This window comes from Blennius ocellaris (genome assembly GCF_963422515.1).
Source record: "Blennius ocellaris genome assembly, chromosome: 4".
NCBI lineage: Eukaryota > Metazoa > Chordata > Actinopteri > Blenniiformes > Blenniidae > Blennius > Blennius ocellaris.
The window spans coordinates 28,379,809-28,398,336 of record NC_137653.1 but is presented as its reverse complement, the minus strand read 5'-3'; the positions used below and the strand labels follow the sequence as shown (position 1 = coordinate 28,398,336).

Below are 18,528 nucleotides of genomic sequence, written 5' to 3'. Positions count from 1 at the left end.
CTGGGCCAGGTTCCTGTCCGCCCCTCAGACCACCCTGCCAAACTGTGGAGGTTCATCTGCAAAAACTGCCACTTTATCTCCATTTTTACACTTCCGCTCAAATCCTCTGTGTCTACTTGGCATTACTGGGAAAGTCAGGTTGTTGTTTTGATTCAGCAAAAACAATCAAAAGAATATCGACCGCTAAACACATGATGAAGCAGCACAACACACTTCCTAAGGTAACACGTTCGAACAGTCATGTGCTTCACTGATCCTTCAACATTCATGCATTAATGGAATTGTCTTCAACACTTTTTTTTCTAAAGTTAGTCACTTAGCATCTGATGTTCCTCATTGTCAGTACATTTTGTTCCTTTATCAATGTGTTTTTCAAGGTCTGTGGAGCAGCATCCAGAAAAAAACCCCCATGCATTTACAAGTAGACCTTGCAAACCCGTGTGTTCTGACTCTTCCTCCACTGAAACACAATTTTCTCACTAAAAGAAGTGAGCTTGTCTTCTTCCATGGGGCTGCTGTGGATCGGTTAATGGATGGACGCCTTACATTGCATCCGGCTGTGGCAGTCTAGAGCAGTGTTTCTCAACCACTGTGCCGCGGCACACTGGTGTTCCGCGAGATCTCGTCAGGTGTGCCGTGGGAAATTATCCAATTTCAGATTTTTTCTAAAAAAACATTTGCTCTCACAGCCGCTGTCAGCTGTGAGAGCAGTGTGCAGAGTAATCATGTATAGATACTCTTCACCACTAGATGGCAGCACAGAACGTTGCCGGTGAAATGAAACTTAACAGAGTCAGTCTGGTTAATCTCCACCTCCTGCTCCATCTTGTATCAAAGTACTGTGTCAGTGACAGTGATGGAGAAGTTTTAGAAAAGGAAGAATGTGAACCAGGATCTCAGCTCTTCATCCATCAGGTCCAGGTTTCACACTGAGGGAGTACAAATAAAAAAAGAAATTGGTAAATGTATTTATTTGATTCCTGTTGATAAAACATTGATGAGAATGACTTTATATTGTTACTATAGACTACAGAGTTTCAAATTTTAACATTTCGGGTGGTGGTGGTGTGCCTCGAGAAGAAAAAAGTGTGCCTTGGCTCCAAAAAGGTTGAAAAACACTGGTCGAGAGGTTAGAGAAGCAGGATTGGGATTGGACGTTTACAAAAAACAGGTGATTTTCAGCCAATGTCATGTAAAGGATGAAGAAACACTGTCTGACACTTGTTACTGTGGTGCAGTGGGATGTTAACCACAACATTGTTGATTTGAGAGAAGCAGATTTGCGATTTAAAGGTTGAATCCATCTCTTGTTTCCTGAAGCCCCATTATGACAACCAAAATGAGAGTCATTTCAAAATGTAATCGCGTTTGGGGTGTTTGTTTATATGACAGTGGAGCTCGGAGTCCCAGCAACTCTCACTTTTTCATACCAGTTCCCAAGGTGGCACTCTGCTCATGTGCGAGTAACAAACATGGCGGCCTCTGGAGTGGCGTGACGACCAGTCCCTATTCTAGTTGTACAGTCAATATTGGTAGTTTTATTGTGCTTTTGCCATGTAAATGCCAAACTTTTTTTAAATGAATGTTGTCATGTAAATGGGGTCTGAGTGAGACCCCGAGACATGACACCATGTCAGCCCACTGCTCCTCTATATACGTTAAATATGACTACGGTGGCTTAAATGCACAGAATGAATTGCCCCAAGGTGATCAATAAAGTGTACCTTTTAGTCATTGTTTTAACAAGTTGATATGTTTGTTGTAGAGCCTAACACTTCCAGCTTATGTAAAAGTACAAAAACACAAAAATAATATTTGAAAAAAAAAATATATATATGTACATACTGGTGAAGAAAAACACACATTTCCCTAATGTGTAAAGGTCTCAATGGCGCCAGCGAGGATGTCAGGTTGTAAATGTGCCACGACTCAGTAATTTTAAGTCGGGTCATTTTTCTTGAGGAATGGCATTCAGAGTGTTTTGCAAATTAACTTCTCAGCTCCATTCCTCACTGCCAAACTGAAGTCAAGCATAAGAGACCTCTCAAGAATAACCAAAGAAAACAGAATGCAGCTAAAAATCAATGCGAGCCCCCTGAGCCAACAGTCTCGATGTAAATGAGGGAGCTCGACTTGGCTCGGCTCGGCTCGGCTCGGCTCAACTACAGCCCTCGTCAGAAAGGTGACACGGTGATACGGAGCAGGTTTCACTGACACGCTGTCCTTCAGCAGTGGTGGTACCATAGCATTTGGTGGATCAATAAATATATTGATAACATTATCGATTGTCACGTGACCCTTCAGTGAGGTCTCAGTGTTTATCCTTTTGCTATTAGTTTGTTCAGTAAGAGAACTAAATGAACAAAGCATGACTCAGCAGTATTAGCTTGTGGCTGTGAGGGGTCGCACAGAAGTGAAGCTGTCACACGGCTGTTCAGGAACTCTGCAGAGTCTTCAAAGTGATATCGGAGTTGCTTGAATGCAACTTTAATACGACTCGGTTTGTTTTTCAGTGCAGCTTCCAAAGCCGAAGGAAAGAAAAAAAAAAAAAAAGAGTTCAAAGTCCACATGAGGGAAATGATGCAAAGAGCAGAGGAATACGAACACGAATTAATCAACAGTCGACGTGGAAGCGGCGGGGGCATGGCGCATCCTTCCTGCTCGCCGTCTGTTGATTCCTGACCATTACCCAGTCCTTCTCGACATGTTTAAAGGCTTCTTTTGAAGTCCTTTTGTTCCCATCTTGCTTTTCACTATTTGACTCTCCGGAGAAAAGGCGATGGGAGAAAGATGAAAGGAGGAGTTTGGAGGGAGAATTAGCACTGATGGTGACTCCCGTTATTGTCTCCTCTTTGCCTCGTCGTGTTTCCGTCTTGTTTTGGATGGTAGTTGAAGTAGGTCAGCAGGAGTGACAGCCGTGGCGTTGGGCCTGCTTTAAGAGTGGATCGATGCCCCGGCTCTTACACAACTCACAACATTTTGTAATGTCTGTGTTTGATAAGGTTTGACTGTTTTGAATGTAACTTGGTGCTGCTGCCATCATGTCTATGACTCACCCGGTTATGTATAGAGTTAAATGCTTTCCCTTCGAACAGACAAGTGGACTTACCAGACTTGTATTTCAGTGCCTGACGTGATGTGAGTGAGAGACAGACAGACAGACAGACAGACAGAGCGAGAGACCATTTCAAATGTTACAATGTCTGATGCCGTGCTGGTCTCAGATCACAATCGCCCTCTGAATACGAGCTGCCATTCGGGAGTTGCTGTTCAGATCAGCCTCCTCGGTGTAATTTTTAAGTGGGACATTGGAGAATTCTTCTCAAATATCCACCTGGCTTTGTGCACAAGTGTGCCAGTATTTTACAGCATCAGCTAAAGAGCAGCCATATGGGCTGATTTTTTTTTTGGATTGCATTGAAATATAACAAAAGACAGTTCCACAAACTCTTGATTTAAACTTTTCTATGCTTTCACAGACATATAAATTCAATAGAAGAGGTTATGTTGGAAGGCTGGACTCACAAAATCCATCAATACTAAACATTCAGCTCACCTGTAACACAAAATAGCTCTTCTCTAGAGTGCTCATGGTGTTGTTTTGTCTGTTTTAATGAGCTTCATGGACTTTTCCTCGAGTGCTGCCTTCCCGAACTGTCTGAATCTCTTGCCTGCCATACTGAAGAAAGATTTTAATAACCATATATTAAATCGCTCAGAATCTCAACATAATCCTCTCGGGGGAAAAAACAGAACATTGAATAATCATTGGTCTACAGAGGTGTTTTTTGTTTTACTTTTATGTGTACTACCACAAAAATGCTGTCATCTGTCTCTCTCCAGGTATCAAGGCTTGCTATCAATACAAGCTAAGTGGCGAACTCATTGTGTTGTTATGGTGGAGATGACTTTGTCCGACCAACACAAAGCACAACTCACTCGCAGCCTGCTCTTACCAATCTTATCACTCTCTGTGACCTGGGAAATACTTTTAAGCACATTTGCTTTACAGTTTGAGGTGACGGCTCCCATTCGACCACCTTGCATTAGAGCCGTGTGTGAATGAGTGAATGTGACAATGTAACGCACCTCGAGACGGCTGATCGTATGAAACTAAGCTATATAAGTAAAATCCTTGTGGAACTGCTTTCATACTTTAGTAAACCACAGAAAAGATTGTGTGATTCAAGTTTTCTTTTCTTTGTCACGAAGACATTTAAAGTGAGAATCGCCAAACCAGTGCTGGCGCCTGTTTAACGCTGAAATGTTATGACTACACCCACACAATTGAGTTGGATGCCGTACAGCCCAAGTTTCCACCTGATCCTGCAGGGATCCTGATGACTCCTGCCCACAACATTGATTTGGAAATCTCTGTCTGCCCCGGGCTACGGGGACGAGAACATAAGGTATCTGAAAGAATGCAAATAGAGCTTGTTAGCGAAAGTAAATGTGAGAACAAGCCTTATTTACTACCTCCGAAAGCAGAAAAACAGCTTTGGCTGGAGGCGCTGGTGACTCAAAGTGGAGAAAAACATTGTGGATTCTGTCCCCGTTGCCCTGATAGAGTATGTTGTTCCCCATAGCAACAGATACACGCAGCCTATAATCTGGCCATACCAGCAGAGAAATCTCGCTTCAGTTGTTTGACCGTTGATTTTTGCACTGATTACAACAAACACAGGGTGGCTGTGATTGAGGGTGTGTGTATGTGTGTGCGTCAGGAAGACAAACCGCAGGACAGTTCATCGTCACGCTCTGAATCCCTTGTGATTTCACACCACATGGAACTGAAACATGTTATCTAAAGCTCACTGAATTAATAATTAATAATGATTGTGACAAACCTGGAGAATGAAACTCGCCATTTCATTTTACCGATCGTTTACATGGTGCAGCATTTAAAGAGCCTGAAACTGGGGTAATTCTGAAACGCCACCTCGGCTTTGACGTGTGCATAGGTCTGCATTTGCTTAGAACAATGATGTCATCACTGCACCTCTCCACCCAATAACCCCGCGACCTTCTCCCTGACGTCACTTAACAACAACAATGGTGGACGACAGATCGAGCTGCAGAAGCTTCTGATGGTTTTTGGTTTAATAAGGCCAGATGTTGGATTTCTCAAATTCAAGGATTTTTGTATGCTCGGTGTCTTCTCCTTACAGCGCCACCTATAAGCCTGACATACATACTGCAGCATTTTGAATAATTTTTATGGTGCCGTGTGGACGGGGCTTCAGTGTACAAGAGTGGTTAGTACAACTTTGTCTCAAAATGCAGGACACAATCTGTTCTGGAGTCTTTAGATAAGTAGGAGTTTATGTGTTCTCTCTTTACTAGATGCTAGCGGCTTCCTCCCTCAACACTAACAAGATTCAATTTGTAGTATATACCATATACAATATGCATAATATATCCAATAACAATAGTTAAGAAGTGCACGCTTGTGCACATGAAATCCTCACAGCTTTCACAGCTTTAAGTAGATTTCGGTCTGTTCATGCACCACAATAAAATGTCAACAGAATGGAGTCGCATCAGCTGGAAATCAAACTGTGGGTCCAGTTGATAGTGTTATTCTGTTAACCAACCACCTCCAGCTTGGAATCTGTTCAGCTCAGACAGAGATCACAATCAAACTGTTATATTCAAAGTGAAGATATCTGAAGCTTTCTTGTTGGGAAAGTCTGTGGTTAAGGCCATTGGCAAAGTCCAAGACTATTATACCAAGACATTCACATCTTGGTTGTTGTTTTTCTTTTTTTCTGAACTGAAACATGTGTGACATTTTCATCTTGTAGTCAAGAGTGGTTTTATCTGAAGTCTCATATCCCATCATGTTAGCGTGACGGTCTGCTGGTCTTATCTATAGATGACTTCATGCTGGCTACTTTGAGTTTACATTGACTGTGGGGAACCCAAAGAAACTCGTCTCATCCTTAAACGTTCAACTTGTTGGAGGCGGTGAGGCGTAGCAGCTCTTCATCATTCATAATGAACGTGTCTGCTGTACGATATTGTATATGACTGATGAGGACTTGATCGAAAAGAAGTGCCTGACACAAATGGAAGAGTCAAAGCTGCTGACACCTTTAAGATAAACTAAAAAGATTATTTGTTGATTCTGTTGGTCCTGCTTTACTCATGTCAAACACCCGGCCAATGATCCATTTGTTGTTGTTGGATCCAATATGTCTTCAGGCACTTGTCGCTGGCTCAGGATAGACATGGGAACAGTAACTTACCAGCTCCTTTGGCACCATCTCCACAGCTTCTCACATGTGGGATTAATAAAGGTTTCCTTCTTTTTCTTCGTGTTTGAACTCCTCTCTGTTTGAAACAGACAAAGTTGAGGGAAGAAGATGACTCTTCTGGCCAAGGGTTGACCAGCTGTCTCCTTCCAACCTCCATATTTATGAAGAACTCACATGGAGTTGCATATTTCTACCCATAAAGTTGGTCACGTATTGCCAGTAAAAGTTACTCTGACCCTTGTTTTAAAGGGGTCATATTATGCAGCTTTTCAACATTTTGCATGGCCTCATTGGTCCCAAATTATTGGATTCAAAGTTTATTGTCCCAAATCCACATTTTTCTAGATTTTCAACCATTTGAATATTTGATTATCGGAGCTGCATTCAGACTCTGCTGTGTCTGTGTGAGTTGGGCTGGCTCCGCCCACACATGCCCATCTTGGGAAGAGGAGGAAGTACTTTGTGGTGCCATGTGCCAGAGCAGAGCTGCCTGCTAGCTAAACCCCCGATGACACTATATAGGGTTTGATTTCTGATTGGCTCATTGGAGCAACACACTTTTTAAAAACAGAAACAAGCCAGAGAGAGAGAAATGACAGACCTTTCACCCCCAGGATGTCATGCCAGGTATGTCAATGGTTATTACTGTTGGAAAACCAGTAGAAAGTGACTTTTGCAAAATATGACCCCTTTAGGTATGTCCACAGTGAAGCGTCATTTGTTCAATCCATTGACTCAATCGTTCTTTAATGTGACTTCAGTGATTTTACGTCTGTCTTGGAGAGACACTGCAGGTCCTTCCTCCCTGCTGCTATCAGACTGTATCATCAGTCCTGCTCCGGGTTACTCCCAGTCCACTCATTATCATCATCATCATCATCATCATCATCATCATCATCATCATCATCATCCTGAGAACTATGTAATAAACACTCAATTCTCTGTGTGCATGCAATTCCATACAATTGAACGGACTCAGGCCCTGTCCACACGACAAGGCCATTACATGTAACTGCGTCATCTTTGGCCGATCTTTCACAAGGTGCAGCGTCTTAGGAGCATGAAAAGCACGGTTTTGAAAATGGGTTCCAGAGTGGAGAGTTTTGTCTCATGTGGACACAGTGTAAAGGTCCAAATATACGAACATTGATAGGTGTGTAGTTAAGAATCCAGCAATGCCCCCAGTAGAGGGCAGTGTCGGCTTCTGTCACATAGATGATCAACGGTCCTCTGAATGGTTTTTAGAGCTTCTTTGTCCCGATGCCCAGGCGAGGTAGTGCCGCTTCTCATCGACGATATCCACCATTTCTGTTGTCTTCTTTGATTCTTTGTTGGTCACACTTGAGCTGTACTGCACAACACTGCCCCCACAGGTCATCACGGATACTGCTCCATTTGCTACACGCTTGCTGGGTGAACATTATGAACGCAGGCATCAGAAAACCTAACTTTATTGAGTTGGTTATAAAAGATAAGTGGACGAAAGGATGATGAAAACTAAATGGATGCAACTTAAACATTTTCCCTCCATTCAGGCAAACATTTGCCCCAGTCTTTGACATTGCCTTAATGTTTCATATTTCAGGGCGTATATACACACTTTCAGTGTTGAAATACTCAATTTGATGTTCCATTATTTGTCCTTTCAGTTGGATAAATTGGTCAGGGATGTACTTATTGAGAAGTTGTTCAATGTTTTTTTCCCCCAAATAACTGGCAGTGAACGGTGTTCAGTAGTGATAAACAGAAAGGACACAAAGCCAGTTTTTATTCTAAGTCCAGCTGACAGTGAGAAGTAAATAAAAACAGTCCTTTTAAAATTCATAGTTGGGCTCCACATAGGTTATTTTTGCCCCCGTTCAGCTTGTGTTCTGTGTTTATAGAAAAAACAGCCTCAACTCTGCTGTTTTCAGACATTCGCTCGCTGAGACGTTTACCTTCATGAAACTAAATCTTCCTTTCAACACCCCCCACCCCCCTTCCCCGACACCCCCCCTCTTTCGAACACTCCCATGCACACAAGCTGTTTGTCTGTGCACACTGCCTCCAAACACATTGTACAAAGTATCCATCTGCCAACACAGACAAGAAAGATGACACTTCAATCACACAGTGCAAATCTGTGTCTGGTTGTGCGTCTTGCCACCCAGCATGCGCTTGACAAATGGCAACATGCAGAAAGAGGCCAACTTCAACATCAACCCAAAGCAGAACAAAATGTTCGCAGCTTGACAGCGCGGCGGCTAAATTCTGATTAAAACTACTTCAGGGACGGAGCGGCACACCGAGCTCCGTTCATAATAGCAACGAAGTGCACGAGTGTCATTGTGTTTTTCGTCTAATGTTGCACGGCGTTCGCCGGATTTTAACACTGACAAAGTCTTTAAACATCGTTTTATCAGAGTTGGTTCTTCCTTTTAGTCCCTAAACCAAATCCAGAGGAACAGGTCTGATCCTGGATCCTGGATCCTGGATCCTGGATCCTGGAGCCGGCCTTCAGGGACTGGATGGTGGACCAATCAGTCTGAGAACAACCTCTGATCCTCCCTCCTTCCCTCCTTCCCTCCTTCCCTCCTTCCCTCCTTCCCTCCTTCCCTCCTTCCCTCCCTCTCTCTCTCTCTCTCTCTCCCTCCTTCCCCCTCTTCCTCCCTCCATTCTCCCTCCTCCCTCCTCCTCAGCAGTACTTGAGGTAGCACTGAGACTCTTTGGTCCTGGATCAGATGTCTGTACTTTGCTTGTTTCAGATTCGGTGTGTGACACAAACTTGGCGGCTCAGTTTGCAGCGTCCACTTCGCTGTTGGGCCAAAGCTATTTGGCCGGGGCACAACAGGCCCTTTCAGATGCAGCTTATACAAATGATGTGAAAACATTGTTTGTGGCGACTCTTTATTTTAGCATGTTCATCAAAACACTGACATTTACAAGGACTTGACCAACGCCAGCATTTGTAGTGACGCTGCGCTGTCTGCCAGCCACACACAACACTTCCCTAAAGACACACTGGCAGAACATGAATATGCAAACACAAGTCCAAAAATCACAATTACCCCCTGAGGGGCGGGCACTTCAGAGGTCTGGCCATGAGGACTTGCACTCTGTGAAAGTTCATGTTTTTGAAGTAGTGTGGGTGAGAGGTTGGCTGTTGGCTAGCGGGAGCTTTTTATACCGGCGCTCTCAGGACGGCGTCTCCCTGCGGTCGGGATCAAGCGGAGGACTTCTCCTCGGTCCTGTGATCCACCGTCTGATTCCCAGCCCAGAGCTGTGACACCTTTTCAGCAGGAAAAGACCCGTCTCTGTGGGCTGACCAGCTGACTATGGCGGTTTTCATATCTTTTTATATCCTTGTCTTTTCACTCAACCTATGCTCAATTTTACTATTTGTTTCACTTTTTTCAGAGATGAAGTAAAAAAACAAACAAAAACCCCCAGATCATGACTGTTTGAAGGTGCCATGAGATATTTTTAGAGATCACACAAGCTCCATGTTCATTCACTCCAATGTTTCTTTTCATATTATTTTTTTTTTCCTTTATCAGATTTCACTTCTTACTGCTCTTGTGTCAATTCATTTTTCTCAGTGTTTTTTCAATGTTGGAACCGTTGTCAGTTAAAGAATTAGGACAACTCATAGAGCCTATATGAAGCTATAAAGCAGCCATGAATTGATGAAAGTTGTTCAATAGTTGTGGTCCGAGGCCGAGCAGAGCTGGGCGAGGCTTATTGGAATGCAATTATTTTACTTTCATCGACCGTGCAAACCGTTGCCTTTTCGACGGCCTCAATGTGCTTCATGAAAACTTACACACACATTAGAAGTGGCGAACCATTTTAAAGTCTATGATCATTGTGCATGTGTCTGACAAACTTGCTCCATAGAGCAGCCGACGTGCTCTTCAGATTTGTAACATGTAAAACACATTTAAGATGTTTCACCCTATGTCAAAGAAATGTGGTTGAAAATGTCGCTGACACCCATTTACCCAACAGAACGTCTGGGTCAAACACAATCCTCCTGGGGGGTAAGTCCTAAAGGCCTGACATTTTGCAAGAAAGGAAGAAACAAGAAAAAAATTCCAAACCCGTCAGGAATTCATGAAGAGTTGAATGAGAGGGAAGGAGGATAAAGTCTGGAAACACAGTACAGTTTGCAGGAATATACCTGAAGTGTCTCCTGAGCGTGAGTCCATGAACCCCACACCGTCCCCCTCTTAACAATGCAACTGGTGCTTTTGTAGATTTGGGTTTGTTTACAGTTTGCCGTCTCCAGGCTGAACTGCTCCACCAATAAGAGCTCAGGATTCATCTCCCCCAACATCTCTGCAAATGTCACATTATACTCTGGAGTTTAGAAATTAATCAAACAAAATAAACCACATTATGATAATGCGCCCCACAGCTGTTTATATGCTGGAATACACTCCATGTTGTCCTTGCTGTTGTAAGAGCATGTCGGTTCTATGTTTGGTCTAGATTCACTAATTATTCACGTTTGACTGAAGCGGTTGTTGTTTTGGTGTTGACTTACCAGTCATGTACTATTTCCAGTATTCTCCTCAGGATTTGATGTTTTGGATGTACGGTCTTTGTTTTGCTGCTGCAGTGACCCACTTTCCCATGGGGGTCATTAAAATTTCATCTTCTCTCAACTTCTATTTCAATTAGTGTTTGTGTGTTGCTCTGTGGCGGCGCTGCTTTGCGTAGTGAGCCAAAGTGGCGCCTCGCTGCCGCGTGATGGATGCAGAAAAAAATCACCAATTCAAAATAACCACGGGACGCGTCTGACTCTATCTCTTCTCGTCTCTCCCCGCCGGCCCAGCTGGAGGCGTTCTACTCCATCTTCACCACGGAGCAGCAGGACCACGTCAAGTCGGTGGAATATCTGCGCAGCAACTTCAGGCCCATACAGAGCCTGGACAACCGCCACGTCTTCAAGTCCGCGGTCAAAGACGCCTGGATGCCCGACCTGACTGACGGCGGCGGCGGCGGCGGCGGGCCATACGGCACAGAAGCCTCCAAAGGTACAGTAGGCCTGCTCAGACTGACTGTCACAAAGCATTCCCCGTCACTGCCGGCTGCTTTCAGACAAACTTGACACCAGAATAGAGAGAAATTGCAAAGAACATTTCCTTACTTTTTTCTTTTCAGTCTTAAACTTTTCAAGCTTAAAGCGAAACAGGAGGAAACCTTTGTCACTGTACTAAAAACTAATTCACATAAACCTTATAGTCCTACATTTGTAGCTCGTATCTTCTGCTTCACCGCAGTGTTCACTTCTCTCTGAACCAGGGGTCTGCAACCTTTATGACCAAAAGAGCCATTTTCACAATTATCCAAATAAAATTGATCTGAAACAAAGAAAAAACAACTAAAATTAAAAAGTGCTTCAAATAAAAACGGAATGTTGCATTAATGAAGGTACAGTTTACAAATAGTTTCCCTTTTTATTTTTATTTTTTTGCTTTTGTTGCCATTATTAAAGTATTTTTTAGCCTCTTTAGCTACGTATAATACAGCCAAGGTTCAAATCCAAGTGGCTCCTTTCTATATGGAGTTTGCATGTTTTCCCCTTTTCCCCCAGGTCCTCCAGTTTTCTCCTCCAGTTTCTAAAAACATGTACCATGGTTCCCTGAGCACGACCCTCATTCACCACCAGCTCCCCCTGAGCGCCGCTCTGTGTGGTTCGCTCAAAATAGCCCCAAGGAGATTAAGTGGTTCAGATAAAATAGAAATAAATAAAAAGCCGCTCTGTGTTTTCTAATGGTTTTAGCTATGCAAGCAATTTTTTTTTATTTCTCCTTTTCGTCTTTTGCTTTTTCCCTTTTTTATTTAAAAAAATAAATTTCCCACTTTTCTTGTTTCTATTTCTTTATTCCCTTTTTTTCCCCTCATAAGTATTTGTGACATAGCTGTTTTACTTTGTTTTGTGTTTTTCGACTGGACACTTGACAATTTTTGAAAATCAGCGAGGAATGCAAATAAAATAAAAATGAAAGCAAAATGTTTATTGATATTAGGTATTCTGAAAGCTTCAGCAGGAGCTGAAGAGCTGCAGGTTGCAGACCCCTGCTCTAAACAAACATTCAATTCTCGATTAATTTCTTATTCAACCATTACATGCTTGTTAGCCAGGGAGCCGACGCTGGCGCTCACCGTTTGTGTCAGTGACTTCAACTGAGGGTTCATGAGGTTCTTCAATAGCTCTTGCTGACACATTAATTTGTATTGGAAAGGTTTGTAGATGTTTTGTGGGATTAACATCAGGTCAAAAAGCACCGATTGAGAGGTGTTTGGAACTGAAGTAGAAATCACACAATGTGAAAATCTGGAATGGATTAAATTATTATTTCACTTTCTTTCTTTCTTGCTTTCTGTAGCCTTTGTTGAACATTTACCACAATCTTGTTTTCATTTATATATATATATATATATATATATATATATATATATATATATGAAGGAGCAGCGTTAATGCTACTATTTTCAGCTCGTCCAATGTCCTTACATTGCGACGGTGAAATAAATGAAGGAGTGGGACTTATAATCATTATTTTCCTGTGTGTGTGTGTGTGTGTGTGTGTGTGTGTGTGTGTGTGTGTGTGTGTGTGTGTGTGTGTGTGTGTGTGTGTGTGTGTGTGTGTGTGTGTGTGTGTGTGTGTGTGTGTGTGTGTGCCCTAGCATCTGTGCAGTGTCAACTGTCCTCGCAGGGTTTGTTTCCTCGCACAAACCTCAAACAACTAGTACATGTACACACACACACACACACACACACACACACACACACACACACACACACACACACACACACACACACACACACACACACACACACACACACACACACACACACACACACACACACACACACATTTCTTGGGGGTGCTTTGCTCCCACTGGCGCCTCCTATGTGTGTCTCACCTCACGTTTCCAAGTAACCAATGGTCTCCTTCCTCTGTGTGCTCCTATCTGCCGTTATACTCCCACCGGTGTATTTAAACCTTCTCCCCTGTCATCTGTGGCGGCTCCTCTCTGTGTGCCTCTATCTATCTATCCATCCTATACCCATCCATATATCTTCCTATCTCTATGTTGTTGAATGTGTTTTTCCAGCCCAAGAGTTTCTTTCTCAAGTTCTTCCTTTTCTGCTGCGTATGATTTCTTCAAGCCCTTTTGCTTTTAATATGTCCCACAGTGTGAAAATATTAGGAGAGGAAGCAACGTTTTTTTATTTCACAGTATCATTTTAGTTGATCTGTGACATATTTACGAAAGTCAGGTTTTTTTCCGGACACTCCCTCTCTGCCTCAGGATTTGGAAGGCTCTTTTGGTGTGACAAATTCTGAAAAATTCAATGACAGTTGTTTAGTTAAAATAACGCTGGTGAAACATCTCATCAACCAAGGTTAGTGCTGCTACCTAAGTTAGCTGTATGTAAAATAAAGCCCTTCCAACTGAGTAAGTCATTTTTCACTGATTTTCCCAAGAGGTTGTCTTGTTATCCATGTTCTTACCCGTGTCACTGTCCAATCTGGTTTTTTAAATCCAAAATCACATTGTTCTTCTGGAAATAATTCTGACTTATAAAATGTATTTAACAACAACTTACATGGGGAAGAGGGGGGACAATTACGTCATCTTTTTAAAAAAATAAACGTCTTTGTGCTCCTGAAACACGCCTCATGTGGATGACAGGCCAAAAACGGCTTGTTTAGGTGAACCGGTTTCATGGTGTGGACGGCCCCTTGGTGAAAACCATTTAAAGAAGACTAACCTGGTCACCTCAGTGGCAGCAGGCCGTCCTTGTAGTGACACAATATCTGCACCGTGGAGATATTTGTGTATGAACTGGTCACAAACAGATAAAAGCTGAGAGGAAGGGGAAAGAAGAGTGAGATAAATTGAAAGAATGAGATAAACTCGGCACAAAGTGAAAGGAAAGAAATGAGGCCGTATGGAAGAGGAGGAAAAAAAGCGGAGTGTAATTTTTTTTGGTTTAATTTTTTTAATTGCATGTGTAATGTATGTTTGTTTAAGAAAATGAATGGAGATGACAAGACAACTTAATAGATGATAGATTAACATTTAAAGACTCGATGCATTAGGTTGAGATCACATTAAAAAGGCTGATATTAATGATTCACACACACACACACACACACACACACACACACACACACACACACACACACACACACACACACACAGGAACACATTTTTGAGAACAAGCAAAAGAGGACATGGATGAAACTGAAAATCAGAACTCCAGCAAAGTCGAAATTATTCAAATTATTCATGTGTCCTTGTCACTCGCTCTGGCAACTCATCTCCACTGGCGTCACACCTTAAAATCAGAAAATCTTTAATCCAGTATTCATCGCCATACGCAGCGGAAACCTCAAATCTGGCCTTTGTTTTCTTAGATTATAAACTCATGTTGCTGCAGTTCATCCTACTGTACACAAACAACCAGCATTGTTGTCATGAATATCTTTCTCATTGTGTCTCTTCAACACAATGTGAGAAAGTTTGATGTCGCTAAGTGTTGAAATAACGGATGAAGAGTTTCAGAATCGGCCCTTAATGATATTTGTATCTTAAGTTTTAAACTTTCTTCTTTTCAGGCAAGTATGTTTTTAAAACATATCTTTGACATGTTTCCACGGTCAGAAACATCCTCACCTGGTGATGGTGTCAGGGAATGCAGGTGGAGCGTGGATGAAGCCAAGCGCCGACTCAGCCAGTTTCATAAAAAGCAGGTTTATTGCAGCAGAAGTCCAGGGAACACGAGGAGACGGGAGCGACGTGACGAGAGGGCTGACGTAATGACAAGAGGCGAGACACGTTGACGAGGCGAACCGACAAAGACGATTGAGGGAGAGGGTTTAAATACACAAGTCAGGGGTGGACACAGGTGGAACACAACGATAGCAGCACACAGAGGGAGAAGCCCATTGGTTCAGTGGAAACACGAGACGAGACACACAGAGACCTGACAGATGGATTTGATTTTATCAGCTGCTGTTATAGAAGTTATGTCTACTTTTCTAAAAAGAAGACAACTAGCGAAAGTCATAATGAACTTAATCTGTCACAGATCTCTATAAGCCTAACTACGGAGGCAGCAGTGGCTCAGTTCTGTCGCCTCCCACTTCCAAGGTCAATGGTTCGATCCCCGATCGTTGCCTGGCAGCTGTTGCTTGATGTCTTTCACTCTTTTCTTCACAGACTTTGGGAGAGGATGTGGAAAGAATAAAACATTGTAATAGTGTTGTAGCACTGGAGAACCATTTCTTCCAGACGGTGATACATAGAAAACGATCCATTCTGTTCTCTCTGAACATTCAGAACAGACGAGTTCCCAGCACCAGCATCACCACAACACGGTGTTACACTCAATACGGTCCCACTAGCAACATGACGCTTAGAACAAATCCATTGTTACAAATGCGTCCATCAGTTTGTGTGGTATTAGGAGTTTGGTGCAAAAAAATCGATATATTTAACCATTATATATTTTATATATTTAACCATATTTACCACTATTTGACCATTAGTCACAACATGTGAGCATGCATCCATTTGTAGTCATTTCAGGCATTGACCTAAAACCATTTGACATTTCAAACATCCTGAGTGCGTGCACACACACACACACACACACACACACACACACACACACACTGCTCCACCCTGTACAGTTTGTCCTTGAGCGCTGCTGAGAGGAAATGCAGATGGGACTGTAAAGAGGAGAATTTGAGCTGAAAGAAAATATAGACCTCCTACTCACCTTCTGCATTGTGTCTAAATAGATTTAGAAAGTCGATGGTAGTCTTTATATGTGTGTGAGTGTTTGGTGGCGATGTTGTGCTCGACACCGCTGTGGTAAACCACCACACTGACAGATGAACGTATGAATGACGCCTGTCGGAGGCTGAGCACATGAGCTCAGGTTCAAACTGATGACTGGACGTCTGAGTCCAGCAAAATGCCAGTCTGACGTTACCTTCCAAAAGAGACAGCAACCTGCTGGAATTTGACACCAGACTCATTCTCGTTGAACTGTGACACAGTGGATGGATGTAGAAGAGGTGGCAGATGGAGGATTGTGATTGGAGGTCATGAGAAGCTCAGGGCAAAGTTCTGTTGAGAAACCAGCACTTCACCACGTCATCACTTCTCCCAGAGCTGCTGGTGCTAATGTCTTTTCTCAAAACCCACCAAGGTCTTTAGAACGCTTTAAATTATTTTAGTAGTGCTTCTTTGATATTCAAAGGTGAGAGAGTCTGACACTCAGTGATTCCTTGTGAGCGACTCCCTTCATGAAACACCTTTGTTTCCTTTCCTGAGTGAAGGAGTTCATTTAAAGTTGTCCTTCGTCAGGAATAAGTTTGAGAGTTCTACATGGACTATATTTTTCACTGTAAGGAGACCTGGTTCAGCAGTTTTATGTTTTTGCATCAATGGAGTAAAACCCCCTCCGGAGATTTCTCCTCTGTGACAGCGCCCTCTACAGGTCTGGGTTATTATCTGGTACAAGAAACAGGTTGTTATATTCTCATGGAAAACAGAAGGAAGGTGGAAATATGCAATGTTCTACCACTACTGAGGATATTCAGCCGTAGCTAACGACTAAAGCTAACGTAGCTAATAGCTTTAAAACTTATAAGCTATCATGTTCTTTTTCCAAAAGTGACCATTTGGTCACAGAAATGCACCACAACAGGCTGATTTCAAAACATCCAAGTCGATTTGATTTAACACAAAGAAGAAGCAAGAGCCTTTCATCCATGTTTAACTTCAGATCACAAAGATAGTTTATGTTCTTCAGTGCCTTTTGGACAATGTTCTCTCAAACTTGATAACCTCAAATTACAACCTTTGTCATATGAATACCTTCAGAAATTATTTCTGAAGTGAACAGTTCCAGTTCTTCAGCTTCTGAATGACTGATTGTCATCAGAGACACTTTTCAGTATATGGAATGAGCCTCAAGGTATTTCAATCTAACGCCTGATTATATAATTGAAAAAACTCATTTCCTGCAGTGTGTTCATTTGATAACATCTCAGTCATTTTAGCTCAGGGTCATCTTCAGGCCAGTTCGATCTCAATGAGGCCTGATCTGTTCAATGAGATTTTATATTTGATACATTATGAAAATATAAATATTCAGTGCTTTTGTTGCAAAAACCTATTTTGAACAGACTCAAGTTCAAAGAAGTGATTGTCTTTGGATGACTTTAGCTAAAGCCTTGTGCTTCTTCTCCTTAAATCTCCTGGATTTAATGTAATTTCACCACAGGGAAAGTTCACTTCAGGGTGTGAGAGTCTTGGTGGCTCTGAGACGTGTTTGTCTCTTGGGGATGCTGCTAAAATGCCAGAGGATATGGAGGAGGTGGGGGTTGGAGGTGGGGGTTGGAGGTGGGGGTGGGGGGTCTGTGTCAGGTGAGTGCGAGCTCCAGTGGCCAGACCTCTGACTTCAACAACGCCACTCACTGGAGTAGAAGAATCTGGAGTAATGCCTCAATGACTGACCTGGGATCAGTGATGGGAATCGAAAATTGATTCTTGTTGAGAGCCGGTCCCCAGGATTTTGATTCCTTTGTCAATTTTTTCAAGTGATTTTCTTATTGATTCCGGTGGGTGTGAATGACGTCACCACGCACATTGTGTTACTCACACAAGCTCCGTAAGGTGCCTGGTGACATCCTTCACCAGGGCAGCCAGCAGGAAACACGGCGCCCAAGCAGCACAAACGCTCAAAGGTTTGGTTCCTTTTCAGGAGAAAAGACGACATCAGGGCAACTTGCAATACTGGCAACGTGAATTTTTCATCAAAGGGAGGAAATACGACCAACATGCAGAAACATTTGAACACAATAGCGAGAACTTTGAATCAAGTTCGTGTTTTCGATCCGCTCCGGAGTGAATCTCAACCCAGCAGCAGCAACGTTAACCCGTCCTCTGTTGGTAACACTGCAGGTTTCAGTTCCAAATGACAGTCGATAAAGATCCCAATCTTTGAGAAGAATCGAAAATTAATTGGGAAAATCTTATCAATTCGATCCCTGCCTGAGACAACCTGAGTGCTGGACAGACATTATAAATATTATTATACTACACTTCAGGTATCAGAATATCTGCTTGAGACAAATCGGCTCATTGTTTCCCCTTTCAACTTACAGTCAGCAAGTAAAAAAAAGTATGTTTTCCAAGTCTGGAGCACTGACGTTGATGTAGCAGCTTAAATCGGCTAAGTGGAATAAATTAATTA

At 42.6% G+C, this 18,528-nt stretch overlaps 1 protein-coding gene across 1 annotated transcript in view; it reads left to right on the top strand.

Moving 5' to 3' along the window:
- The window catches only part of LOC308129099 (receptor-type tyrosine-protein phosphatase gamma-like), a gene marked incomplete at its 5' end in the record, with an annotated part of 494,500 nt that overhangs the window by 401,315 nt on the left and 74,657 nt on the right, over positions 1 to 18,528 (top strand). Inside the window, one exon of the mRNA XM_080494877.1 lies at positions 11,074 to 11,275. Coding sequence (XP_080351003.1) covers positions 11,074 to 11,275 — 202 coding nt within the window. The remainder of the gene's footprint in view (positions 1 to 11,073; positions 11,276 to 18,528) is intronic.